The sequence below is a fragment of the Aspergillus japonicus genome (genome assembly GCF_003184785.1).
Source record: "Aspergillus japonicus CBS 114.51 unplaced genomic scaffold BO86scaffold_2, whole genome shotgun sequence".
In the NCBI taxonomy this organism is placed as follows: domain Eukaryota; kingdom Fungi; phylum Ascomycota; class Eurotiomycetes; order Eurotiales; family Aspergillaceae; genus Aspergillus; species Aspergillus japonicus.
Genome location: NW_020291639.1, coordinates 758,443 through 783,509, shown reverse-complemented (window position 1 = coordinate 783,509; position 25,067 = coordinate 758,443). Strand labels below are relative to the sequence as shown.

Here is a 25,067-nt window from a genome sequence, read left to right as displayed (position 1 = left end):
GCGAAACCCCGAATTAAATACCCAGCCTCGGCTCTGCTGCTGCTTACGCTTGTCTCTCAACACTGCCTCGCCCCCAGATTTAGTGGCTGATACTGCTGATACTAAGAGCCCCATGTATGTATGTATAGTCACTTATAAGTTAACTACTGTGTCAGCCCCAAAGGATGGATTGTCTTCAGATGCCAGTTCCATTATTCAAACAATTCTCAAACCATTATTTACATTGCATACGATGGGCAGCATCTAGCACACACCGTGAGTCTTACCCGTCTTGCCCTGCAACGAGTGGGTTTCGTTCTTGTAGTGGTGGTGGGTGTGCTTGGCCTTGTGCGAGTGGGTGGCATGTTGGCGCACGTGTCTAGAATCTCATTAGCGTACAGTCAGCTTTGCAGGGTTCCACCAATTCACTTACTTAGTGTAGCGCTCCAACATGGTCTTGTCCATCTCGCTCAAGGTGCTCATAGCCAGCTTGATGTCCGCCAACAGCGCGTCACAGCGGTTCATGCTGAAATCCTCGCGCACCACCACCCGCATCAGCTTCAAGGCGTTGCTGTTGGGGGCCATGGTATACGCCGGAACAATCCAGCCACGCTCACGCAACTGGTGTGCCACCGCAAACTCGTCGAACACCTCGTCGCGGTCCGGCCGCAGACGGAAAGCCACCAGCGGCAGGCCCTTGCCGCCGCGCTGGCTCATGATGATAAAGCCCATCTTCTCCAACTCGCTGGCCAGGTAGTCGGCAATCTTGGTGATGTTCACCATGATCGACCGGTAGCCCCGCTTACCCAGTCGGATCATCTGGTAGTACTGTCCGATCACCTGCGACGCTCCCTTGGAGAAGTTGAGCGTGAAGCTGGCCTGCTCCGCACCAAGGTAGTTGATGTTGAAGATCAGCTCCTTAGGCAGATACTCGGGCGAGCGCCAGACCACCCATCCAACACCAGGGTACACCAAGCCGTACTTGTGGCCGGACACGTTGATCGACACGACCTTCTCCAGGCGGAAATCCCACTTGAGGGTGGGGTGGATGAAGGGAGCCACGAAACCACCGCTGGCCGCGTCCACGTGGATGGGGCAGTCAATGCCACGCTCCACCAGCAGGTCGTTGATGGCCTTCACATCTTCGTACTCGCCGGTGTAGGTAGTGCCCAGAATGGCACAGATACCAATGGTGTTCTCGTCCACCAAGTCAACCGCCTCCTTCGGGTCAATCACATAGCGATCCTCCGTGCAGTAGACGTACCGTTCCTCCACGTCAAAGTAGCGAGCAGCCTTCTCCCAGCAGACCTGGACAGCGCTGTTCATGACAATGTTGGGGCGCGAGTAATCCTTGCCCTCGGCCTTGCGCTTGTTCTGCCACCGGCGCTTCATGGCCAGGGTACCCAGCATGATAGCCTCGGAAGAACCAATGGTCGAGGTACCCATCGGGTGTTCATCATCACTGTCAGTGGGGGCATTGAACAAACGGGCAATCATGTTCACACAGCGGTTCTGGATTTCTGCGGACTGAGGGTATTCTTCGTAATCTATGAAGTTCTTGCTGAAGGATTCGGCCATGAGCTTTTCGGCTTCGTCTTCCTATTATGACTATCAGTCACGTCCCAGAGAGTATGGTCAAGACGAAATTACCATGTAGGTGGTCACAAAACTCGCCAAGCTGTCAGGGGAGAAGGAGTCATTAGCCATCCATCAACTCACGAACGAAGCACTAGAGACCACTCACTTGAGCATGGGGTTACCATCCAAGCTCAGCTCATCCTTGATCATGCGGTAGGCGACCTCCCTAGGCATCTCGCGCTCTGGCATCTCATGCTGGGGCAGCTGCTCTGTCGCGAAGCGAGAACCATAGACACTGGTAGAGAAGTCATCCTCCTCAGCGCTATCGAGCTTGATCGAGTTGACCCGCTTGATGGACTGCTCGATATCGCTATCGCGCTTGATTTGGGCGAGATGAACCATGATGACGTAGTGGGATGCAGGAGATGAAGGATACAGAGAGGGATGTAGGAGGAAAAGAAAAAAAAAAAAAAGAGGAGGACAGCTCAGGCAGCAGCAGACCAGGGACTTTAAATAGCGCACACCAGAAATCAGTCAATAAAGAGAAGGGAATGGGTTGACGCGCCGCCAGGAGGTCCTACCCTGCTCGTTTCGTCGGAGAGGGGAAGGGAAGTGGGCGGCATCAGCCCGTCAGCTCAAGCCTCAGACAACACGAGTGGAGAGGAAAGACCACAAGTGGCTGTTGGTCTCAGCCCCAGGAGGGCAAAAACAGCCAGTCAGGGACGACAACCTCTGGCCATCGTCCATCATTCAGTGATCGCAAGTTTTCGGGGAGTCCCCTAGATGGTCGCAATTCCAGGCGATCCCGGGACGGCAGCACACCTCGGCAGACTAATCACTCGTACTGGTGGTACTGAGTACGTAGAGGGGCTGCCCCTCTTCGTGTTTCCCCCCTCATCTCTCCCTCTCGATTGGCAATTGAGCGAATAATGGATCAGGACGAGGTACAATCCAGCGCTAAAAGCTTGAGGAAAGCTTGACCTGGATCGGATGGAAGGGGGAAACGAGTGGATATGGTCTCAGCCACGATGTTGGGAAGAAAGATTGGTGGTTGTCTCGTGGGGCGGGTGGAGAGGCATAACCAGCGGTGATATCATCTTTTGCTCCAGCTTCGTTGACTTGTCCTTATGTCAGGTCGATGTCATTTGGTCCGAGATAAGCATCCCTGTGGTCAAAATCAAGATCAAGCGATTGACAAGTACCCCAAAGTTTGTGATGTATATGGTATATGTCCGAGTATGTTGTGTATTCACTTGCAGGAAGATTTATCTTCAATGCTCTAGTGGTGCTGGTGTGCTTGTCGCCGACGGGGAACTTCGGTACCAGGTCTCCATCAGGGGCCCCATCCAGAAGGGCAAAGGAATAAATAGAATCTCTCTCGCAACGGGTGATGGACACCGCTAGCCTGCTAGTTCGCAACAAAGAGGGGCCCTGGCAATTGTAGAGCAATAGTATCGATGATAGTGAAGAAATAGTCGAGCGTTGATACTCCGTAGGATAGACTAGAGAAAGTAACGACGGGGGAAGAAATGGCGGTGAAATCATCTCCGTCTCCTCCCCCTCTCTGCCTTTCCTTGCCTGTCCTCTCTCCCTCTCCCCACCCTAAAGTAATATTCCCCATGCTGACCAGACTTGAATCTCTCACAAGAGGACAGATTGCTATTGTTTGGTACTCGACTTGGAGCCGTCTAGTGAGACTCACAAGCACTCCTCGCCTCTACGCATTCCCAATCCAAAAGAACATTACACGTGTACAATAAATATCTCATTCTCTTCACCCCCCAGCCCCATTACCATTAACAAAAAGTACCGTATCGATCGTGCCATTCTCAACTCCGATCCCAAGGGGACAGGGAGACATGGAATCCATCAAGAGAGACATCACAAGAAGTAAACAAATGCAGCCCAGTGCATTACAGTCATCCATGGCGTTGACTCCCAACAGTTCCTGCCGCCCAAGTCATATTCGAGTACAAGCGCGGTCCGACCACCCACTCTGGGTATCAGACGGCAATTTCCCAGTTCCCTTTCGTTTCTTCTTTTCTATATCGTCATTTGTGCCTTGTTGATTTTTGAGTTTTTTTCGATTGTGTTCCAGAATGATTAAGTACTGTCCGTCCGTCCATGTTTGGGTATCAGAGTATAAAAAGGGAGAGGGGGTCGGAAACCATTTCCGACCGCCCCAACAGCCATTTGGCATTTGGGTCATACATCGCTCACAGGGTCTAGTTCTTGTCGCCCTTGACCTTGCGCTTGAGCCATGACCAGAGACCGGTCTTGCGTTTTTCGGCATTGCCCTTTGCAGCCTCGGACTTGGCAGACTCTTGAGCCCGGTTGGCAGCCAGCTTGGCCGTATCTTTGCCCTGGTCGGCCGCCGATTTGCTCTCGGGCCCTTGAGCGCCCGTGGTTCCCTCAGTGGTTCCCTCCGTGGCTCCCGCAGCTTGCGTGTCTTGCACAGCTGGGGTCTCCTGGGGCTCGGACTTGATCTCTGATGAAGGAACCTCGTCGGTCTTCTGCGCATCCTTGGTAGCGGAACCCGGCTGAGATTCGGTGGTCTGGGGCTGAGGTTCCTCTACCTTCGATGCAGCAGCACTCTCTTCCGGAGCGTTAGCCTTGGCAGCAGCTGGGACCTCAGCATTAGCTGTGTCCGCTTTCTCTTCCGCAGCCTGCAGAGGCTCCTGGGCCTCGGTGGCTGGAGCAGACTCGGCTGCGGACTTTACAGCCGCATCAGTGGCTTTCGTATCCGCGTCCGTAATGCTGGAAGGGACAACAATAGCCGGCTCGGCAGCTGGTGCGGTAGTCAAAGGCTCAGTTGGAGCTGTCTCCTCCTTCGACGTCTCCCCAGCAGCCTCTTCCAGAGTCTCGGGCTTCACATCAGTCTGGGCGACATCAGCAGGGGCGACATCAGCAGGGGCGTCGAGCTTCTCGGTAGCAGGGGCTTCGCTAGCGCCAATAATTTCGGGCTGGGCTGCGGCATCAGTGACAGGGGCTGCGGAGACAGGAGCAACAGTCTCAGAGGCGGCATTGTCAACCACGGCGTCCGTGGTTGCGGGTTTGGCGGCGTCGGGGATAGTAGCGGCAGCCTCGACAGGAGCGGCCGTGTCCTTGCTCAGCTCTGGGGCCTCCAACTGATCCACGTTGTCCGAGGGGTCAGTGCCCAGACCCGGTACCATTTGGGGCTGCACAATGGTCTCGCCAGCAGGAAGGGCAGCCGCGCCAACGGTATCCTGGCCGACGGGCTCAACAGCCTTAGCGGAGGTGGTAGCATCCAAGTCATCCTCGACCTTGGGGATCTTGGGCGGCTTGTGGTCTTCCTCCTTATGGAACAGACTACTCTCATAGGGTCTCTTCGCATGATGGTCCTGGCTCTCCGGTTCCACAGCAGTATCTTTGGGGCGCTCGGGCAAGGTAGTAGTGGCTGCGACAGCGAGGGAGATACAAGTCAGCGATCAGTCCGCAAAGAGAAAAGAAATATACAGGCAACAAGCAGCAATCAATGGCTTACTCAATCCGGCCACCGTAACAGGCTCCTCCTCTGTGACAACATCGGTGGCAGGCTCGTCGACCTTAGGAAGAGAGGCGTCGTCCGCGGTGGATGCCTCCGGAGCGAGGTCAGCAGGCGGGGCAGTGGTGATGCCTTGAGCGACAGTGTCGGGAAGGGCGGTGGTAGCATCGGCCGTCACAGCTGCGCCAGCATCGGTGACCACGGTTTCGGGCTCAGCATCGCTCTTTGTGACGGTCTCCTCGACCTCCTGCTCGGGTACGCTGAGAACAAGAAAATTGTCGCGTTAGCGCAGCGCGAAAAAGAGAATTTGTGCGGTTGACAGGATGCATCATCACTTACACCGCGGCCGGAGTGTCGGCAACCTTCTTCGCGGCGGCAGCGCCACCCTTGGACTTGCTCTTGTTCTTGCTCTTTCCTCCTTTCTTCGCCATTGTGCGCAAATCAAACCTGTGGGTGGTGGTCCGTGGGCAAGCGGTCAGAGACAGGCTCTTCAGAGGAAGATGGACAATGCTTGTTACTAGGTAGGGAGCAGCAGTTGAGGACTCACGATTTTTGGTCGGGGAGGGTGAGGATAGGATTGAAGGTGGATGACACAGGATCTGAAAGGTCGTGCTGTCCACGATGGGGGAGATTAAGAAGAAGTCGCGCAGACTGGCAAAGTGGAAGAAGTTAGGGGCGGGCAGCAGGTATGTTGGTCCTTTCCGAATGTCTAATCAAATCGGGGAACGTTAATCCGTGGGGGAGTTGTGGCCCCGGGAAGTGCAGGGCAGGGCTATAGTAGTTCAAGGTTAGTATTCTCAACACTCATTAACTGTAACCAGTAATGACTAGAATCGAGAAGCTCAGACCAGGCGCCTCAATGAATGGTGCGATTTGGTGTAGACAGAGGTGTGTGCATCGACAAATCTAGAGGGACGGGAGAAGGGAGGAGGAGGGGAGAGGAGGGAGGGAGGGTGTCGCGTCGCAGGGGAGGAGGGTAAAGACAATAAAATTACTCCGTTAACCTGTACACCATGCGACAGGAAGGAATTTGCGGGTCCAAATCTTAAGCTGGTTACGATTGCGACGTCTACGAGAGCAATTGGCCTAGGTGAGTAGCTTCGCTGAGCTGAGCTGTAACGAGAGGCATGATTCAAGAAGCTATAGGGAAATCTGCTTCTGCTCTCAGCCATGATTAGATTTCATGCGATCGACCAGGAGCTATCATTTACTGGGGGGAGCAGTGAAGCAAAGCTGGGGGATCTATTGTTGTTTCCGCAATGGGAGTGAAGAGAGAACAACGAACGGGAGGGTCTGGTTGCAGGTTTGATCCCTCGAGCTCTCTCATTGTTAGAGAATGCTAGCGCAAGATTCAATTCAATTCTTCAAAAGCGCAGCGACTGATAGATTCCATGATTGAGGCGCAAAACCCCCGTTCTTCCCCCCCCCCTGATTCCGGCGACATTAATCCGTACCTGCAGTAAGAAGAGAGGCCAGGCTGCCAACCGTCTTCAGCCGATCGCCCGGAACAGCCGTTGTTCCGGTTGCTCTGTCCCAACCAGGCAAGGGATCACGACACTATAGCAGGGAACAGAAGCTAAGGTATGCCAAGCACTGCTGCAAGTGCAATACATGTACTCCGTACACATGTACAGTACACTACTGTACCAAAGCATCAGCAAGCATCAGTACTGTACAGTAGAGTGAGGTTGAGATCTGGAAGAAGGGAGAGCACCGGAGATAACCGGAAGAGAAAGCTCCTCAACCTCGTTCATACTCATGTCTACGAGCAGATATACGTGTCATAGACCGTAGGGCCAAGAGCAGGGCGAGACGATCTCTCTCGGCCTACGCTGCCCTTCACCAGTCCGCGCGGGATCGATTACATCATGCGAAGTGTAGCCGGATTCAGAGTACCAATTTGTCTCCGGAATGTCGCCGGTTTCAGGATCTGCTCGATGGACTGGGGCTAGAGACATCGGGGGATTGTCTGAGCTGGGGGAACAATGGGGATACCAAACGTGTCGCAGTCAGTGCCATGTTCGACGGATTGATGCGCACCACGAGGATAGCCACATACCGCTCCAGCACATTCAGCCAGCAATCCGACGGATGAGGGTAGGATGAGCCCGCAAACAGTTTCAGGCTGTTCTCGGGAGTACCTGGTTCATGCCATGCTCTTATCAGTGGGAAAGTGCATCTCGTTGAATGCCATGTCACTGAACCTTATGTATTCGTACCCGAGAGAAATGATGCTGGAAAGAAAATGCGGCTTCTAGAAGGCTGAAAGGTTTACCCCGTTACCCCATGGGCGGTTGGTGATGATGACATCATATCATCGGAACATTGCCCGGCCAGTCAGCCTCTTTTTCTGCGATGGCTCCCTTACATGGAACAACTTGCTGCTGAGTTGGTTAGAGCTAGAAAAAGAAAAACTGTTTCTTGGCGGACTCAACACAGACAGAGGTGAGAGTCAAAACACAAAAACATTGACCGACGCAGGGCTCGAACCTGCAATCTCTTGATTCGTAGTCAAGCGCCTTACCATTGGGCCAGCCGGCCTGGCTATTGTTTGGGAGCATCCAAGCTTGCAATACAGCCCAATTACTAAAGAACAATCGGAAGTACCGTGCCGAGTGGAGGCAACTCCTCGGGACATCCAGCGGGGCAGTCGGCGCTCTCTGCCATCCCAGTCCGTTGATTCGCGCATTATTTCTCGTCACCGCAACTGAATCCGGTTAGGTCCTCTCTATGTGCGATTCCCATTACATATTGTTATCGCTTTCAGAATCTATGATAGAGTCCCTCACGGAAGGAACGGCGAGGAGGTTTGGTACGGGTTATCTATCTCAGTGCCACCGTCCGACTCCTTCCGGCAACTGACGTTTCGTCTGAATCCGTCGTCTGCCCGCTTCAGAAAGTCCGTTCCAGCCGCCACGCAACCAACAAAGGAAACGGTCGATGGAGAATGATGATGATGATGATGATGATGATGATGATGATGATGATGATGATGATGATGATGTCGGTTACCACCTGTTATACCCCTAGACACCAGTCGGCCGCTCAGAGCCTGCCAAATTCACCAGGATCCCTGGCAGGGATGAGATGGATGGTGGTGGTGGCACGTCGATCGGAACGTCTTGGCCATTCTTCTGGAAAGGTTCGGTGCAGCACCGGCCACGACAGAGACACAAACCTTGCGTCTATTCTCCCCCCCGTCTCGCTGTCCTGGCCCAGCCTAGCCTGGGCCATTTGGACTTATGAGGCGGAGGGTGGAGGACCAGAACGAGAACGAGGAGGAAAAGGATGGGGTAGGATTGTTTGCCATTTTGCCACATTTACTTCCATGCCAGGGATACAGCTTGGTTCACTTTCGGCCTGTCCGGTGGGTGCGGTTCGCACTGTACAGTACGTAGAGTGTCACTGTCACTGTCACCCACCCGGTATTCACCAGAATGGGCCACCTGTAGGTGCATGCTTTGCCCGTCAATGGTATGGGAGAGCTCGTGCCCCGACTGGGGTCTATCAAAGGACCACCCAGCACCGGAATTGATTCGGGATCGTTCCAGGTCGGCGTAGAACCAGTAGTAAAGGCAACGCTACCATGGTCGTTGTTGCCGGACCGTCGTACCTCGAGACTTGCGATATCCAAGCGAATGCAACCCCGACCGTCAGTCAAACTCGCTCTGACTCGCGGTGATTGGGGGAAGATGAGTAGTTAGTCAGCCCTGAGGGTGAAACTGGAAGGATGTGGGAAAAACCGGACTTCGGCACCGTGACGCCCATGCTGCAATCCCCGGAATGATTCAACCCGTTCAATGCAGCAGCAGCAGGAGCAGAAAAGTAATCCTGGTCAGATGGACTTTCGAAGATCCAGAGGGGCGATGCATGATGAAATAATGGAGTCTCGGCGGAGAAAGGATGGATGAATACTAATACTACATATGTATTATCATGGGAGTAGATCCATCCAGAAGCCCTTTATCCCATCCATCTACAGAGTAGCATAGTGATTAGTGACATATCACTCACTGCATTGCTGTACTGTACTAGAAGCAGCAGCACCACCACTCATCAACCCAAGTCGCCGGTGTTAATTCACGCATTTCTCACTCAGGTGGATCTCACCTTACCCATCCGCACAATCAGATTTGCCCGGGGCAAGGTGGTTGAGCGCAAAGGGTGGTACTGGTAAACTAATCGCGGCTTACCAGACTGGTCCAAAACCGTGGAGTCAGGGCTGGCCAGTGCTGCACCAGCACCAGCACCAGCACCACCTTGTTGCAAGTCAAGCGAGGCAAATCGATAGGAGACAACAGTTGAATGAGTGAATTAATTTAGGGGAGTTGTGTGAAATGGTAGGTTCTTCCCCCTCTTTTTTCTTTCTTTCGTCTGTTATATTTTGTTGTTCATTTCATGCCCTTGATACCCAAATATTATCAAGAATATCGACCCTTTCACTACCCTTTACTCTCCATGGTGGTGGAATGGGTTCCTGATCTCGCTTCTTCTCTCCAATCTCCAATTCTCCATATCGCTCTTATCCCACTTTCTCTCTCACACCCACTCAAACTGTTATCGCCGTGCGCTTAGCGGAATGGGGCTAAACGGCAGAAGTGACTTAGTGTCTTGAATCGCCTCGTGCCAATCAGCGATACTTATTCGTGGCCAACTAGTAATAATTTCCCCCCTCGAATTGAATCATAGGTATGGAGTCCACCCGATTTCGATTACTCCTCTGAGTTAGTCGTCGATTTGTCTCTCACACTGACTGCTGCTGCTTGCTTAAGATACCCGCATTGCGGTTCACATAGCCTTAACCCTCCCTCCTCCCTCCCTCTCTTGCTACTTCTTGCTCTTACTTCGCCCTCTCTGCCTCTCCTCTCCGCTCCTCTCTTCCTTCTTATTGATTTCCAAACCATCTCCTCTCCTCTCTCCTCTCCTCCCCTCTTCACTCTAGCCATACGATGAGATCGGGCTTTGCTTATCTCTCCAATTGTTGTCTGTGCTTGCACACTCTCCCTCGCGTCCAATCTCCGACTGGGAAAGGCCCGTTACCACTTTGAGGTGCGGAGTTAAACAGAGTCAACGCTTAATCTCCACACCTGCACAACCTCGATATCTTTCCTCCATACCTCGACTACTTACTTCACCTTCCGGTCACAATGAATTTCCGTGAGAAGGTTCGACGAGTGTTCCGTCGGAGCAGCAGCTCATCCTCTTCATCCAAATCCAAGGGCAACGGAATCAAGATCGAATATTACAAGCGCCATGAGATTCCTCGCTCCAAATTCAAGGGTCCCTTCGATCGCGAACACCAACGGCGCCTCGCAGCATGGTCTTTCCAAGGGACGCAAGAAGAGCGACGCCGGTCTTTAGATCTGTCGCTGTCCCCTTGTACATCATTGCCGGACTACCTGAGACCTCAATGTTACGAGGAAGACCTGGCCCCGGATCAGATCCCAACGACGGCCCCGGAGGTAGATGTGACGACTGGTATGTGGAATTCTTCACTTTCTTCGCGGTCAACTCCGTCTTCCATTTCTTTTGGCCCCAGCGACTTATAGGATGACCGCGATCTGACCATCTTAATAGCTTCGATTTCCGTGGACCATGACGAGTACGCTCAAGGCCGCCAGGGAGACAGCAGCGGCTCGACCTCGTCGACGGCCGTGGATCCAGAGAGCTACAGCGAGTCCCTGATGACTCTCCTTCCGGAACTCGAGCAGGAGGACCCGATCGCCCTACTGAAGGAAACCATCCGGTACACCTCTCCGGTTGTACGGGCCATATCGCCGCCGCCAATGTCGCCCAAGGGCGCTTGCATGCCCTTCGCCCCCGAGGATCTGACACGAGCGTTGAACGCCGTGCAGATCTGCTACTAGAACTTCTATTTATCCTAATAACCGCATCGACTTCCGGCAAGATCTTCGCTTCTCCTCGTCACGTGAGCCATTCACCCAATGAGCGCCCGCCATCCCGACGATCCATCCATTTGTTCTTCCACTACAACCTACTACCTCTAGACTACGACCTCTTCTACACGCAACCCTTCTATTTTAATCCCAGCCAACTCCTTTTCCGCATAACAACAAGGGCCCTTGAGAGAGCCCGAAATCCGAATCCTCCGGCCACCGCCCGGTCACTTCCATCAGCCAAGACCTCGGGTCCAGAATCCATGCATCGCACGACGTGAGGGGCATGTCGGCTATTGCATTTGACTGGCCCAGCGTCACTGCCGGCTGACATTTGACTTTCCACGCATGAGACGAACGAATGTTGAAAAGCGCCTGGCTTCTTATGCATATTCTATATGCTTTTGTGCATTTGCAATTGAGCGTATACCCTTTGCAGTCAAGTTTCTCTTGCCGACCGGCTTGGTCCTGCTGCTGCTGCTGCTGGCGGTGTTGCATAAATGCTTACCGTACTTCACTCGCTTGGGGGTTTTGCCTACTACTAGCAACCTTCGTGAAGCAGAGGAAGAAAGACCAACAGCCCAAGCTACATGGCTTTTTTTTTTACTCTACCAAATCTACCCAGCAGACCACTAACATTGTCATCAGGTAGCAGTAGACCAATGAATGAAGAAATCAAGAATCTTAATCCTTGCTCATCGTAGCCTGTAGGTAGTAGCAGCCTGCAGACCTCGCCACCATTTCCATGTAGGGAAGCCCTGTCCATGCCTATGCCTATGCCTATGCCTACCCAAACCGTACCCATCCATGAGTTACACAAAGATGTGAGTCGAATTCGTGATAGAGAGAGACAATCATGCCTAGAAAGTAGTCTCCACCTTTGGCAACACTATGAATGACTAGAAAGCGTAGTAAACAATAGAACTTCTTACTTTGCCCCCTTTCCCCTTTCCCCCAGATCCACAACTCCACATGCACATCTCCCCCCCCCCATCTTCTTGGCATTCAGCGCATCACGCATCATCTTCACTCCAATCCATATAGTCCACATAGTCATACCCATACCGGTACACATTTAGCTTAGTTTAGCTCTTAACTTAGCCTCGCCTTTCTAGAACTTGACTAACTTAAGTAAGACTATGTTCTAAGTTACCGAGTAACTTAGCTTCCAGAACCTAGAATTGATAGCCCCAACCCTACGGTAGGGACCGGTACTAGGTAGCCTCGCCCCTCCTTCCCTTCCCCCCTCTTTTGCCCCCCACTCACTGCCACCCGCAACCCAAATTCCTGGCCACTTGGGGGGTTCAGGCTCTTGGGTATGGATGGGTAAGGCGGGCAAAGAAAAGCCAAAAACTACAGAAGCAAGCACTAAATACCCAGTAGTGAATACCTGGGTCAACTAAGAACGACGGCTAAATGCCAAGCCCAGCCAGCTGGTGGCGTAGCTCTGCCCGGCGGTCGACTTGGCTAGACCGAGACCGCAACTACTATCTATCTATGCAGGAGTGAGTACTTGTTTATCTGATCGGCGTCGGTGGAAGGGACGGAGAAGAAGGGGGGGGGGGGAAAGGCGGGGATTCTGGATGAAGAAACCAAGAAGAGATAGGCAGGGTTATCGATTAAAATGCTATGCTGCAGTCTAAGCTGTAAGGTTTTTGGGAGGCGAAAATTTGGGTTGGGGAGGGGAGGGATTGAGGGAGATGAACTACTGCGTGCGTTGCATCTGGGGCTTGGCTTTTTCTTGAGGTTGTTGCGCATATTGGAGGGAAGGGGGTGGCTTTGAAGGTACTAGGAGGACCTCGTATATCGGTGGCGATGTTGGTGCGTGAGGTGTTTTTTTTTTGTTTGTCGGATTGTGCTTGTCGGTATCTCACAGTTCGTTGTTTGTGATGAGGTTGAATGGGGGTTGTTAGTGCACTCTCTGCTATGTGAGACGGAGGATATATACTAGGATGATGGTGGGTGGGTAGTTGAAGGGCAGCGAGTACCGAAACGGTCGCTGTCGCATGTCCCGGGACGGGCTACTTCTATGCAGTGCGACGAGCCTACTGCTGACTCTACATGTCCGATGGATGCTCAGAATAGTTCTCGTACACTTCATATCCGGTGTTTTGCTGGTCATCAGTCATGTCATCTATACAGGCTTTAGGTGAAATGCGGTCCATATACCCCCTCATCAACCACACTTGGGTTTAGTCCTCGTGGGTAACGGCCATGTCAAGAACCTCCACGCGTCCTCGGCCACGGGTCTCATTGCCAACGAAGTCATTCAGTCCCTTGAAAGCGCCAGGCTCCGCAAACCCGATGACCTCCCACTCGTCACCGCCCACGACCTCCTGCGCCTCCACCGACTCGATATAGCTGAGGATCTTGTCCTTGACATTGCTGGGACCCTTGGCGGGCGCCGCCTCAGCGTCCGAGCCACCCGCCTCATCCTCGGAGTCCTGCTGACGGGCCGACTTCTTCGACCCCTTCCCACCCTTCTTGTTCCCCTTGGCACCACCCTTGGGGGGCGGCGTCTCCCTCTCCTTGTTCGCACCGCCCGCACCCCCAGCCACCTTGACGCTCTGCTTCAACAACGACACCGGACAAGTCACCCGCAGGCGCATGCGGGCCCGCATCACCGGGATGGGCTGCCACGCGATCAGCGCCTTCATCGCATCGAGCGCCTGACTCTTCGCCGACTTATTCGCCGCGACCCCCGTCCACAGGGGTTTCCGGGGGGCGGCGCCGCCGCCGCGGTTCTCGTCGCCGTCGCCGTTCGTCTCGCTGGGCGCCGGGCCCTGGGTCTGCTGCTGTCCGCTCGCCGAGCTCAACTGATCCAATGCCTTGGAGATCATGCCGGGCGTGTAGACGCGCTTCGTCGTGGGGTCCACCAGCCGGCCCGACACGATATCCAAAATCTCCTTCTCGACGCGCTCGATGATCTCCTTCCGCTCGCGCTCGCCGACCTGCACCTCACCCTTGCGCAAGATCTCTTGCCGGATCTCGTCGGCGGGCTTGTCGGCGCCGAACGCCTTGGCCAGCTCGGCCGACGGCGCCGTCTGGGCTTTCGACACCGACAGGAAGATGGTGGGCACTTGCAGGACGTTGTCGAGGTCTTTTTCGGCGCCGGAGCGGTATTCCAGGAGTTTGTTCTTGTAGCAGGCGAGTTCGAAGCGCTTTTTGCCTGGAGAAGGTGGAGTGTTAGCGAGGTGGTGAAGGGGAGTTTGGTAAATTGTTCCTCATATTTGAGATCGCCGGTCCGAAAGATAGTCCCAGCTGGATTTCCAGACGCTTGCGCTGAGGTATATGGTAGATGTAGTGGAAGAGTTGGTCCGCTTACCCTTCTTTAATCGGACGACTGATACATTCGTGAATTTGATCTGATTTGAGGGTTGGTTGATCGGCATCTTGGAAGAGGCCTCCTTCACGGAGAAGACAAATGCGTTCCGCTGGTATAAGCAAGGAATAAACCACAGAAGATCGGTATCTGGTGGATAGGATTGTTTATCAAGAGGGGTATGTCTGGGTTTCGTCTGAAAAAATAATGCCCGCATCCAGGCAGGCAAGTGGCCTGACGGGGTTGTGATTGGAGGAACGGGCGATGACGCTGGTCCCGTGAAAGCTGCTTAGTCACGACATGTGACTCGGCGCGTGACTCGCCTTGGTCCGGAAGGCACCGCGGTTTGATTGGCCGCCTCCTCCCCCAGCTATCAAGGCGTCATCTGCAGGCCAACGCCGGACCTCTCCTTCTCCCTCTTCCCTTCTCTCTCTCATCCTCACCTCTTCTTCTCTCTTCTTGATCTTCTCGGTAGGATCAAGTAGCTGGTGTTCCATCGGCTACAATTCCATCCATTTCCAACTGCCCTGAGCTGTAAGCTTTATCTCCCCTTCCCCAGCCACACCCGTCTTGCCCTGATAGCCCATGCTGATAAGCACCTTGCCTCCCAGGTACCATCCTGACCGCAAGGTCCTTGCCATCCTTTTCTCCTCAATCCATCAACGACTCAACAGAAGCCCTTTGATAAGTAGACCAAGTTCATTATGAGAGTACTTCCAGCTTCTTTGCTGGTCGGAGCGGCCACTGCTGCCGTCTCCTCTCCCTTCCAGCAGGTTCTTGGAGACGTCAAGTCGAACCTCAAGTCGACCGTCGAGAGCTCCTCCGAGCCCCTGCACGCTTTCAAGGAGCAGCTGAAGACTCTTTCCGACGATGCTCGTAAGCTCTGGGAGGAGGTTGCCAGCAGCTTCCCCGAGAGCATGGACCAGAACCCTCTCTTCTCTCTGCCCAAGAAGCACAACCGTCGTCCCGACTCTCACTGGGACCACGTCGTTCGTGGTGCTGATGTCCAGGACGTCTGGGTCACCGGCGCCAACGGCGAGAAGGAGCGGGAGATCGATGGCCGTCTGGAAGCCTACGATCTCAGGGTCAAGAAGACCGACCCTAGCTCCCTCAACATTGACCCGAACGTCAAGCAATATACCGGTTATCTTGATGATAACGAGAATGATAAGCACCTGTTCTACTGTAAGTGGCAATTATGCCTGGAACGAAGGGATTCAACACTAACTCTCTGAAGGGTTCTTCGAATCTCGCAACGATCCCGCCAACGACCCCGTTGTCTTGTGGTTGAACGGAGGCCCCGGCTGTTCGTCTCTGACCGGTCTCTTCATGGAGCTCGGACCCAGCAGCATTGATGAGAACATCAAACCCATCTACAATGATTTCTCTTGGAACTCCAACGCCTCCGTCATCTTCCTTGATCAGCCCGTCAACGTCGGTTACTCCTACAGTGGCTCTGCTGTCAGTGACACTGTTGCTGCTGGCAAGGACGTCTATGCTCTGCTTTCTCTCTTCTTCAAGCAGTTCCCCGAGTATGCCAAGCAAGACTTCCACATTGCCGGCGAGTCTTACGCTGGTCACTACATTCCTGTCTTTGCCTCTGAGATCCTTTCTCACAAGAAGCGTAACATCAACCTTAAGTCTGTGCTGATTGGCAACGGTCTCACCGATGGCTTGACTCAGTACGAGTACTACCGCCCCATGGCTTGCGGTGACGGTGGCTACCCTGCTGTCCTGGACAAGGCCTCCTGCCAGTCCATGGACAACGCCCTGCCCCGCTGCCTGTCCATGATCGAGTCCTGCTACAGCTCTGAGAGCTCCTGGGTCTGCGTTCCTGCCTCGATTTACTGCAACAACGCTCTCTTGGCTCCTTACCAGCGTACCGGACAGAATGTCTACGATGTCCGTGGCAAGTGTGAGGACGACTCCAACCTCTGCTACAAGGGTCTGGGATACGTCAGCGACTACCTGAACAAGCCCGAAGTCATCGAGGCCGTCGGTGCTGAGGTTGGCGGCTATGACTCCTGCAACTTCGACATCAACCGTAACTTCCTCTTCCACGGTGACTGGATGAAGCCCTACCACCGTCTGGTTCCGGGTCTGCTCGAGCAGATCCCCGTCTTGATCTATGCCGGTGACGCCGACTTCATCTGCAACTGGCTTGGCAACAAGGCCTGGACCGAGGCTCTCGAGTGGCCCGGCCAGAAGGAGTACGCCGCTCTCCCCTTGGAGGATCTCAAGATCGTCGACAACGAGCACAAGGGCAAGAAGGTGGGACAGGTCAAGTCCCACGGCAATTTCACCTTCATGCGCCTCTATGGCGGTGGCCACATGGTTCCCATGGACCAGCCCGAGTCCAGCCTGGAGTTCTTCAACCGCTGGTTGGGCGGTGAATGGTTCTAGATCGGACCTGCTGCTGCTGCTGTTGCTGCTGCTGCTCTTTGATATAAGTTACATACTTGCATTTTGCTGCCTGCGATGTAGTACCAGCTTTCAATTTGCTACCTTATGACTTGCTTGTGGTGCATTCGATGTCAAGTTGCACACGGGATCTATGACCACACGATTGCTGTACTTTTTTGTTGTCATCTGCGAACACATTTGCTAGAATTGATGGAATGATCAGGTTATTATTACTCAATCAGAAATTTTTTTACCACACTTGTAAATTGCCCTGCACGAGAAGTAGTCTGTAAGATTTGGTTTCAGGGTAGTTTCCAAACCACACCTAAGAATCGCCGAGCTCCGCACCGTACTCCAATCGGAACCTCCCCTCAAACCGGTCGTAGCGATCAAGTGCGCGGCAGAGGCATATCTGAGCGGCGAGTGCATGAATCGACATCTCACGGCAGGTGAGGGGCCAGCCGGGCGAGCAGCCATCCATCACCATAAGAATCGAGGCAAGAGAGTATTTCTTCAACGTCCCACCTGGGCGTGAAAGACATCAACCCCACTGACTATATACACTCCAGGTACATACCACAAACGCGGGAGACACACACGACTTAATGCCTTCGCAATGGTTGACCTGTCTGGTTTCAATCATCACTTACTCCCCTTTCGGTGCTTTCTCGTAGACAGATATCTAGCGGTCGACGAGTGGGATGACGGCGATTGTACTGGGCCGTGGAGATCTATCTACTTTCCGAGGCCCTGGTGCGGTGCAAAGACCCTGGTTTGAAAGGGGATTTCGATTCGAGGGACCTGGAGACAGATACGATTGGCTTGGGGGAGGGGAAAGGCTGCCACTACCGTTGGGGTCTGTCTGCCTTGCACGCGGTGAGTGGGAATTGGGGGGAGAAGGGGGAGGGGAGGTTAGTTGCTCGAGCAAGATGATTTGTACACCTGGTAGTTGATGTATGGGGTGGGCAGGATGGTAGAAAGTATGGAATCAGGGACAGTTGTTGGTGTTTGCTCACGTCAGGTAGAATGGTGATACCTGATCGTGCATGGGACGGACAAGGTGATAAGTGGCAGAGAATCAGGGACGGTTCTTGGTGTTTGCTAGGTGATAGTGATAGAGCGTAATGGCAGATTGGACATACAAGATGATATGAGATATACCCCCGCTGTTAGTATAGTAGCGGCGTGGATCGAAGGAGAAACTTCCATAGCTTGTGGTGATGAGATGCGATGAGTAGCCTGAATACGGGATGGGGTAGCGTGCTCTACGAAGTACGAAGGCAAAGACCAAGTTTGGTTTTTTTTTTTTTTTAATTCATTTCATGATGGTATGATTTCTTTTCGTTTTCGCGGGAGACTCGGGGCCGCGATAAACCCCTGGTCTGGTTCCCAGCGAAAGGGGGGAATTTTCATTATCACACCAGCATCTCAGGCACAGTTGCCCCCCCGACTCTCTTTTAATCCCATGATCCAAAGTAGCCCAGACCCGCGCAAGAAAAAGAAAGAAAATAAACACACAGCTCCCAGGGAAGGAAAAATGCTTAGTTCTTCTTCTTGCTGACACCGACGGTGCGACCACGGCGGCCGGTGGTCTTGGTGTGCTGACCGCGGACACGGAGACCCCAGTAGTGACGGAGACCGCGGTGGGAGCGGATCTTCTTGAGGCGCTCGAGGTCCTCACGGATCTTGCTGTCGAGGTTGTTGGAGACGACCTGGGAGTTCTTGCCGTCGGTGATGTCGCGCTGTCTGTTCAGGAACCAGGCGGGGATCTTGTACTGCTCGGGGCTCTGGAGGATGGTGACGACACGCTCGAGCTCTTCGGTGGTGAGCTCACCGGCGCTGTATGAAGATAAGAATTAACCTTGACTGCTGCCGGGAATGTTTGGTTGAAGTGGTTTGCAGAGGAGAGGCCAGATGTGCGGGCGCGGGTTTCGTTCTGCCAAGTGTATTCCTCCCATTTTCTCAAGATGTCGCTGGATTGGTGGCGCTGCTTCCTCTTCTTCTTTCTTCTGGATCTTCCGTAGTCCCGACATCTGCAGGTGGAATGGGTGTGATAGAGGACTGGAGGATGAAAACGTACCGCTTGGTGAGGTCAACATCGGCCTTCTTGCAGACCAAGTTGGAGTAACGGCGACCAACACCCTTGATCTGGGTCAAGGCGTACATGATCTTCTGCTTACCGTCAACATTGGTGTTGAGGAGACGCAGAATGTACTGGAAGTTGGTCTTCTCGCCGGACACAAGCGCTAGATGTCGAGAGAACCATCAGCATTTCCGTTCACATTGATCGCATAAAAAGCCAGTCCCTCGTCTGTCCAACGCAGAATTTATTCCCCAGAATATTCCCACGCCGTATTCCATATCCGGTCGGTCTGTCGATAATCAAGAAAACCTCCATGCCGAGCTGATGCTTGTGATTTTTGATGCGTTGCCGTCGCAGCGATAAAAACTTTCCTCCCGTCATCGCAATATAGCCACCCCGAACGATTTTCTTTCCTCGACCACCGACCGGACACAGAAACCAGGTAGGAACACCAGAAGGAGTAAAAAATGGTCGGACATGAGGGATCTGGAGAGACTGAAAGATTTGCACGTACACATGATGGGCGATTTGGGGCGGGACCGCGGTGAATTGTCGACAGGCGAAAGGGATGGGAGAAGGAGGGTGAAGTCGTGGGCGTTGGCGGTGCTTCTCAATCTCTTTCCTCTGGGACTTTCGCAAGCCCGTTGTGGGATCGGGTAAGCTGGTGACTAACCGTATCCGGCATGGTCGTCCTGAGGGCTCGCTTACGGCCCGCGCTAGACTGGTTCGGGATATATTGTCACCTGCCCTGCGCTGGGTCGGACTCGGGCACGTGATCTGACCTCTGTGGATGCCTCAGGTTGGACATTTACCTTTTGCCTGGAAAGTAGAGAAGGACTGTTGATTAGTATCCATGATGCATCTTTGTAGAAGAGTAATCAGGATGGCCGCTCTCATGGAGCAGCGACAAGACTCATGCCTGTATCTCGTAGAGCTTGTCCCTCAATACTCGATTGACCATTCTCTGGGGACCAATCCTCATCTGGTTTGGGCGTCTGTATGGCCGCACCTTCTACTCTACTCTCTCCGTAGTATTTATGGGGATGCACCTGACATGACACAACGTACTCCAAGAGACCAACACCGAAGTCTAAAGGGCAATATGACCTGCCTGATAGATACTAATTGAGAAAGTGGCTCAGAATAGTTAAAATAATAAAAGACTCACCCTGCTCCAGTCCATCCCCTAATAATCTGTAGCCTTGTAATACGTGCCTAGTCAGATCTCTAGCTGGACACAGAGAGCACCGTCTTGCTGTGAGTATTATAAATGATTTTAGACCAGACATGCTATGATTCTTCCAGCAAACAAAGAAGAGTTTAGAGGCAGTTAAACTGTATGCGCCTGAGTGACTTAGATTCTTAGTGGGTAGGACATAGATTGTCAAGCAAAATTCCTGGATTGACTGGCACTGAGCCAATTCACTTGACTGATTTTCTTTTTGGAGAAGTCTCACCCCTTCTGTTCCTTCACTGCCTTCCAGTGAATACATAATGTGTTACTCAAAGTCTTTTCTCAGTCCTTAGTTCCCCTCTGAAGTTGTTCTTGTCTCTTGTTTTCGTTTATCTCGTGTTACATGATCCGGTCCATAGTTTAGTTCTCCTCCGCACTTCTGGACACGCCAGTCTTCATCTGGTAAGGTTCCCGCCCCAAGCGAGATTAAGCGAGAGTTAGCGTCATCACTCATACTTCTGAACTATAGCTTGCAAGATGGTCAAAGGACAGCTACAAGCCGGTGCGGGGAAGCCGGCCAGGAGCCGGAAAGATCGGTTTGTCCCTGCCATCTCACGCCCGGGGGTGAAATGGCATGAGATCCAGTATCCCGATCCAGAGCTCCGTTTTGAGAAGCTAGCTGTGGAGACCCTCCCCGACCCCCCCAAGGACTTCACCATCGGCGGAAAACGATGTACGGGGCTCACCAAGGGTGGGCATGCCAGAAAAGAAGATCTTGAGCTGTTGCTGCCGTTCCTGGACTGGGGCTTTGATCATGAGCTGATAATAGGCGAAGCCACCTGCGACCAGCTGGGCGCTATGATTTTCAAGCTTATCTACAACCGAGCCCCTCAACATCAGCCGCAGACCTGGAACGAATTATTCGACGTGACGAGAGACGCGGGCCCACGCTTGCTGTCAATGAAGATCAACCGGCCATGCATCCCAGTTAGTCGGTACTACCCCAGTCTTGAGAGTGGACCGGTTATGCAACTTGAGCAGAACTTTCAGAGACCGCTGGACACGTCTCCATTTATTTCGGATTTGTGCATTCACCGCATGTGTTTGCCTTCGACTGGTGGTGCTAGAAGCACCAATGTTACTTCGCAGCCTAACACTCAGTATGAGAACAGCACTATCTTTGATTCGAGTCTCTCACTTCCATTATCTCTTCCAGCAATTCCACTCGCCGCTCAACCCGCAAGCATGATGAATTCGCACAACAACTCTTCCGACGAAGAGACCAAGTCGGCCCAGTCTTTCGGTCTTCCTCAGAGCACACCTGTAGATCTAGCCCAGACAAATGAACCTTGTTTCAAAGTCGAAGCGACAGAGCACGCCGTCATGCAGGGTACGAACTCGAACAACGACATCACCATGAAGGAGCCGCTGTCTCGTGGTCGAGATCCCGTGCCGTCTGACGGATCGAGTATGCTTGATGCACTGATTGTGGTCGCCCAGCTGTTGAAGTTAGGCTCACCAAAGGACAAGTGTGATGAGAGCGAGAGACAGACTTTCGACGGAGCGGAGCTCGCCTTTTGCGAAGCTATAAACCAAGACTGGGACACCTGCACCCACGAAGAAGGCGCTCGACTGATGACCCGCCTCAAAGCTGAACTGGAAAAAATCGACATCGACATTGATACAACCCCCAAGAATGTGCGAGACGCGTGGATAGCATTGACGAAGTCCTTCACCCAGTTGGACTATTTGTCTGCGAAGAGATACTTCCCGTGCTCCTGTTTGCCTGATCATCTCCAATTTTCCTTCGTTGACGAGGGGCTTGCTGTGAAACACCGCGTATTCATGCCACTCGCTGAGAGCGCCGGCACAAAGGGAGGGACCATACAGGATCTCCTGGGTCGTTGGTTTGGAAGGCAGGGGAGCGAGGATTGTGTCCTCTGTAAAAGGTCTGGCTCCGTGGATACGGATACGGTATTTCAGAGCACTCCCTTGTGCTTAGTGGTTGCCCCCGGTCCCAGAACCTCCCTTCAGGAGCACACGCGTGAGATCAACATCGACTACATTGACTTTACAGGCACTGTATGTACTGCGTCCTACAGATGGATAGGAGGCATTTACTGCAATGACAGCCGCCTACGTGTCTACTGGACTGATACTGAGATGGGTGAGCACGATAGTGGAAATATCCGTGCTTATGAGAGCCGACTGAGATCGGATTTCATGGTCGAATCCAACGCTCAACCCAACCCTTTCGATCGAGTGCCCCCAGTTTGGTGGGAGAATAAGCCTGTCCCACTACTGTTCTATGAGTTTATCTGGAGACCAGAACCCGAACTCTTGAAAAGACCCACTAAATCCCTTGGTGACATGCTTGCGGAACTGAATAATCCTGGAAACCAGCTGATGACACAGGCAACCATGACCACCAGCCTTGCAGTTCCTACACTTCGCAACCAGCTAATGACACCACCGACCACTACTTCCAGCCCTGAAGCTCATACCCCGCATAACCAGCTGATGGCACAAATGCCCGTTCCCCTCCCTGAGGTTGATGCCGCTCACAGCCAGCTGATCACACCCTCGAGCCATCCAGGGCCGGAGGAGGTGCAATACTCGGGATCTCCATATGGCTATGGCTATGGCGACTTTATCGGCGGGGAAGATATCTCATTCTTCGGTGGCGGTCACATGGCCATGGACGCTTCTTTGCCTTCAGTCCAGGCACCAGAATATGAGTCGTACACCCAAATGGTTGAGGCGGATCTCGCGTTGAGCGAAGGTGGTTTTGAAGAGCTGTTGAACAATTCCGCTTTGCAAATTGATTGGTCTTTGGTTTCTGATGAACCTGATCATTCATCCTCTACTGGATTTAATGTGATGCATCAGCAGGAAAGAACTGATGTAGTGATGCAGGATGTCTTTGGAGATGGCGATACCGGTGATTTGAAGACCGTTGACGAGTGATACTACCGTTGGGATGTGAACAGTTCATAGGTTGTCTGGTTTTGCCTTCTGATTTGAGCATGTACGCCGATTGGATTCTTTTCTGATCTAGAAATGTACAGCAGCTACAGTAATGGCCAGATTCATGTCCATACTTTTTCTATCGAGTGTTAGCAGAGAACTGTTAGCAGAGAAAATGATACTTTACTGAGGTGGAATGATATTTCCAACCGAATAAATTGCCCGAATTTCCGGTCAACAAGTAATTAAACGGACCTACTTACCTCAGTCTTCATTTAGCCTTCATTCGTGGATTAACAACTGAAATTAATGCCTGTCACCCTTGACAGTGCCGAGTCAAGGCAGTCAGCCAATAGAGGGTAAGGGGAAGTCAGCTCCAGCCGATCCTTGTTGCTTTCCCCGCATTTCACCCTCGTTGTAAATCCCCCCGTTTCCCCCAACCTCAACTTAGCCTTCCCTCAGATTATTTTTCTGCGAAAGACTCCTATGGGGCTTGTTTATCCAGGTCAGATGTTGGTCATGGTTGGTATCAATCGAGTGCATCTATTAAATTCACATATAAAGCATGGAAGGCTAACTCTAACTATATCCATCTAATCTAGATCCCATGTACAACAAAAACATTGCATGCCGACCGGACAAAACAGCCTCAAATCTATAGCCTTGCACGGGCAGCTTCTTTCTTGGACTGTCTCGGCGGGCCCGTGGGGGTATCGCTCTTCTTCGGTGCTGAAATATAGCCTCCTTTGACGTTATCCGCATTAATGACCAAACCCTTCTCATCTCTCTTGATGCCGAGCTCAACCAACTTCGCGAACGCCTTTGCGAAGTGATCGAAGAACAACTCCTTATCCTCCGCATACTTCACCACCCACTCCTGGAACTTCGGGTCCGTCTTCAGCGCGATATCCGTGGGCAACATCATCAACATCTCGTCGCCCTCCTCCGCATCCGGATCCACAAAGACAAACTGCGACATGCCGTTGCCCAGCTTCTTCGGCGTCCACTCCAGTTTCAGCAAGAGATTGAAGAACTGATTGGAGAATCTTGTCGGGTTGTTGACCCACGGCCCCTCGAATCCGCTGCGGTCGGTGTGACATCGGCCCAGGTTGTGTCCGCCCGCCAACGCGACGATCTCCTGATCGTTGAAGCCCATCCGATAAAAGATGAAGCGCAGGTGATCAGCCCCCAGGGCACCGTCGGGTAAGCGGCCGCGTGGGGGTACCTTGGAGTCGTCGACGAGATCTGTGCGGCCGGGTTGCCATGGGACTTCGGGCCCGCCCATCTCCTTGATGGCAACCACGCCGGCTAGCGTCCACAGATCCGAGTATGTGATCCAGGGGTGCTTCTCTTTGACGGGCTCAAGGAATGCGCGGCCGAACTGGAGGCCGGCATTGGCTGGGTCCCCGCCTTCAGCTTCATAGCGCATGCCCGCCCCGTTGCTGCCGCCCGTGTCGGACTCGGCGTCATAGGTGCCCGCGGAGTGCCTGGTATGGGGTTAGTCGGCAAATTCGAGGAAAAAGTGATTTGGGCAATGAGGGAGTCTCACCATGCTAAACGGACAAACACAGGGCCAGCACTTCCGTCGTCATAATCGGGCTTTTTCAGCTGCGCGGCGATGTCTCTACGGACAGCGTCATAATCCCCGAGGGTGCTCATCTCGGCCGATAAGTCTGTCTGGGGTAACGAAAAGGAGTCTGCGCGGATGACTGATCGGTTCCGGTTCCCGTGCGCCGCGAATTCTTTTTTGGTACAGTGTTAAGGTCGAACGATTGTCAAGGAGAGGACTACAGCACGCACGATATAAGAGAATATTGAACAGGAGAAGAAAGAGAAATTCAAATGACTGGCATTGCTTTTGTCTTTCTCGCTGGCACATGAAGACCGGACCGATGGCGACTAATTGAGTGTGGATCACTGGATCCGCGGTCCAATTCCCTCAGAAGCAAAAGCCGAGGTTCATTTTTCTGGCTTGCGACCCGCGCTCTCACACATTCTCATGACCAGTTACCGCGATGGAGATGGGAATTCTTGGACCTGAGTGGTTCAACTGATGGCTTTAATCCTGGTCAGCATGATGGAGCCCCCATCTTTGGCCCTTTCCCCAGGTTCATGTGTCAACGGGGTCTGGGACAGGTTTTGCGATTGTCAATAGCCGT

General features: G+C 53.0%; 8 protein-coding genes and 1 non-coding gene across 9 annotated transcripts; 3 read left to right on the top strand and 6 right to left on the bottom strand.

The window, feature by feature from the left end:
• Positions 1 to 22: 22 nt before the first annotated feature.
• Positions 23 to 2,320, bottom strand: BO86DRAFT_75969 (glutamate decarboxylase). Its single transcript, XM_025677645.1, has 4 exons — positions 1,724 to 2,320; positions 1,630 to 1,657; positions 413 to 1,578; positions 23 to 358 (listed from the first exon to the last, which is right to left on the bottom strand). Exons 1-4 carry the CDS (start codon positions 1,957 to 1,959, stop codon positions 244 to 246), a joined length of 1,545 nt encoding a protein of 514 aa, XP_025532903.1. The 5' UTR covers positions 1,960 to 2,320; the 3' UTR covers positions 23 to 243.
• Positions 2,321 to 3,782: 1,462 nt separating this feature from the next.
• BO86DRAFT_394791 (uncharacterized protein) lies at positions 3,783 to 5,493 on the bottom strand (the record flags this gene model as incomplete). The annotated part of the gene is made up of 3 exons (XM_025673255.1): positions 3,783 to 4,975; positions 5,063 to 5,322; positions 5,402 to 5,493. The coding sequence occupies 3 exons, from the start codon at positions 5,491 to 5,493 to the stop codon at positions 3,783 to 3,785; spliced, it is 1,545 nt and encodes a 514-aa protein (XP_025532902.1).
• Positions 5,494 to 7,531: 2,038 nt separating this feature from the next.
• Positions 7,532 to 7,603, bottom strand: BO86DRAFT_t17. The gene has a single exon. It is a non-coding gene; the product is annotated as a tRNA-Arg (tRNA).
• Positions 7,604 to 10,109: 2,506 nt separating this feature from the next.
• On the top strand, positions 10,110 to 11,016 carry BO86DRAFT_75928 (uncharacterized protein). The gene is made up of 2 exons (XM_025677644.1): positions 10,110 to 10,540; positions 10,640 to 11,016. Exons 1-2 carry the CDS (start codon positions 10,210 to 10,212, stop codon positions 10,927 to 10,929), a joined length of 621 nt encoding a protein of 206 aa, XP_025532901.1. The 5' UTR covers positions 10,110 to 10,209; the 3' UTR covers positions 10,930 to 11,016.
• Positions 11,017 to 13,043: 2,027 nt separating this feature from the next.
• On the bottom strand, positions 13,044 to 14,487 carry BO86DRAFT_384991 (guanine nucleotide exchange factor SDO1). Its single transcript, XM_025671007.1, has 2 exons — positions 14,285 to 14,487; positions 13,044 to 14,128 (listed from the first exon to the last, which is right to left on the bottom strand). Exons 1-2 carry the CDS (start codon positions 14,349 to 14,351, stop codon positions 13,152 to 13,154), a joined length of 1,044 nt encoding a protein of 347 aa, XP_025532900.1. The 5' UTR covers positions 14,352 to 14,487; the 3' UTR covers positions 13,044 to 13,151.
• Positions 14,488 to 14,704: 217 nt separating this feature from the next.
• cp3 (carboxypeptidase C PRC1) lies at positions 14,705 to 16,942 on the top strand. The gene is made up of 3 exons (XM_025671006.1): positions 14,705 to 14,815; positions 14,893 to 15,466; positions 15,519 to 16,942. The coding sequence occupies exons 2-3, from the start codon at positions 14,986 to 14,988 to the stop codon at positions 16,682 to 16,684; spliced, it is 1,647 nt and encodes a 548-aa protein (XP_025532899.1). The 5' UTR covers positions 14,705 to 14,815; positions 14,893 to 14,985; the 3' UTR covers positions 16,685 to 16,942.
• A 1,046-nt stretch (positions 16,943 to 17,988) lies between these two features.
• Positions 17,989 to 19,371, bottom strand: BO86DRAFT_384988 (40S ribosomal protein uS13). The gene is made up of 3 exons (XM_025671005.1): positions 19,282 to 19,371; positions 18,765 to 18,930; positions 17,989 to 18,523 (listed from the first exon to the last, which is right to left on the bottom strand). Exons 1-3 carry the CDS (start codon positions 19,283 to 19,285, stop codon positions 18,226 to 18,228), a joined length of 468 nt encoding a protein of 155 aa, XP_025532898.1. The 5' UTR covers positions 19,286 to 19,371; the 3' UTR covers positions 17,989 to 18,225.
• A 1,107-nt stretch (positions 19,372 to 20,478) lies between these two features.
• Positions 20,479 to 22,908, top strand: BO86DRAFT_428874 (uncharacterized protein; the record flags this gene model as incomplete). The annotated part of the gene is made up of 1 exon (XM_025675621.1): positions 20,479 to 22,908. One exon carries the CDS (start codon positions 20,479 to 20,481, stop codon positions 22,906 to 22,908), a length of 2,430 nt encoding a protein of 809 aa, XP_025532897.1.
• Positions 22,909 to 23,563: 655 nt separating this feature from the next.
• Positions 23,564 to 24,675, bottom strand: BO86DRAFT_352208 (peroxidase; the record flags this gene model as incomplete). Its single annotated transcript, XM_025669469.1, has 2 exons — positions 24,458 to 24,675; positions 23,564 to 24,395 (listed from the first exon to the last, which is right to left on the bottom strand). Exons 1-2 carry the CDS (start codon positions 24,565 to 24,567, stop codon positions 23,564 to 23,566), a joined length of 942 nt encoding a protein of 313 aa, XP_025532896.1. The 5' UTR covers positions 24,568 to 24,675.
• Between the last annotated feature and the right edge of the window lie 392 nt (positions 24,676 to 25,067).

Excerpts from the sequence above, each read along its gene's own strand:
- BO86DRAFT_75969 (XM_025677645.1), bottom strand. The coding sequence starts at position 1,959 with ATGGTTCATCTCGCCCAAATCAAGCGCGATAGCGATATCGAGCAGTCC. Across the intron at positions 1,658-1,723 it reads GATGGTAACCCCATGCTCAA|CTTGGCGAGTTTTGTGACCA; the intron begins GTGAGTGGTCTC and ends CTCCCCTGACAG. Across the intron at positions 1,579-1,629 it reads GTTTTGTGACCACCTACATG|GAAGACGAAGCCGAAAAGCT; the intron begins GTAATTTCGTCT and ends TAGTCATAATAG.
- BO86DRAFT_75928 (XM_025677644.1), top strand. The coding sequence starts at position 10,210 with ATGAATTTCCGTGAGAAGGTTCGACGAGTGTTCCGTCGGAGCAGCAGC. Across the intron at positions 10,541-10,639 it reads GGAGGTAGATGTGACGACTG|CTTCGATTTCCGTGGACCAT; the intron begins GTATGTGGAATT and ends CCATCTTAATAG.
- BO86DRAFT_384991 (XM_025671007.1), bottom strand. The coding sequence starts at position 14,351 with ATGCCGATCAACCAACCCTCAAATCAGATCAAATTCACGAATGTATCA. Across the intron at positions 14,129-14,284 it reads AGTCGTCCGATTAAAGAAGG|GCAAAAAGCGCTTCGAACTC; the intron begins GTAAGCGGACCA and ends CACCTTCTCCAG.
- cp3 (XM_025671006.1), top strand. The coding sequence starts at position 14,986 with ATGAGAGTACTTCCAGCTTCTTTGCTGGTCGGAGCGGCCACTGCTGCC. Across the intron at positions 15,467-15,518 it reads TGATAAGCACCTGTTCTACT|GGTTCTTCGAATCTCGCAAC; the intron begins GTAAGTGGCAAT and ends AACTCTCTGAAG.
- BO86DRAFT_384988 (XM_025671005.1), bottom strand. Across the intron at positions 18,524-18,764 it reads GATGTTGACCTCACCAAGCG|CGCCGGTGAGCTCACCACCG; the intron begins GTACGTTTTCAT and ends ATCTTCATACAG.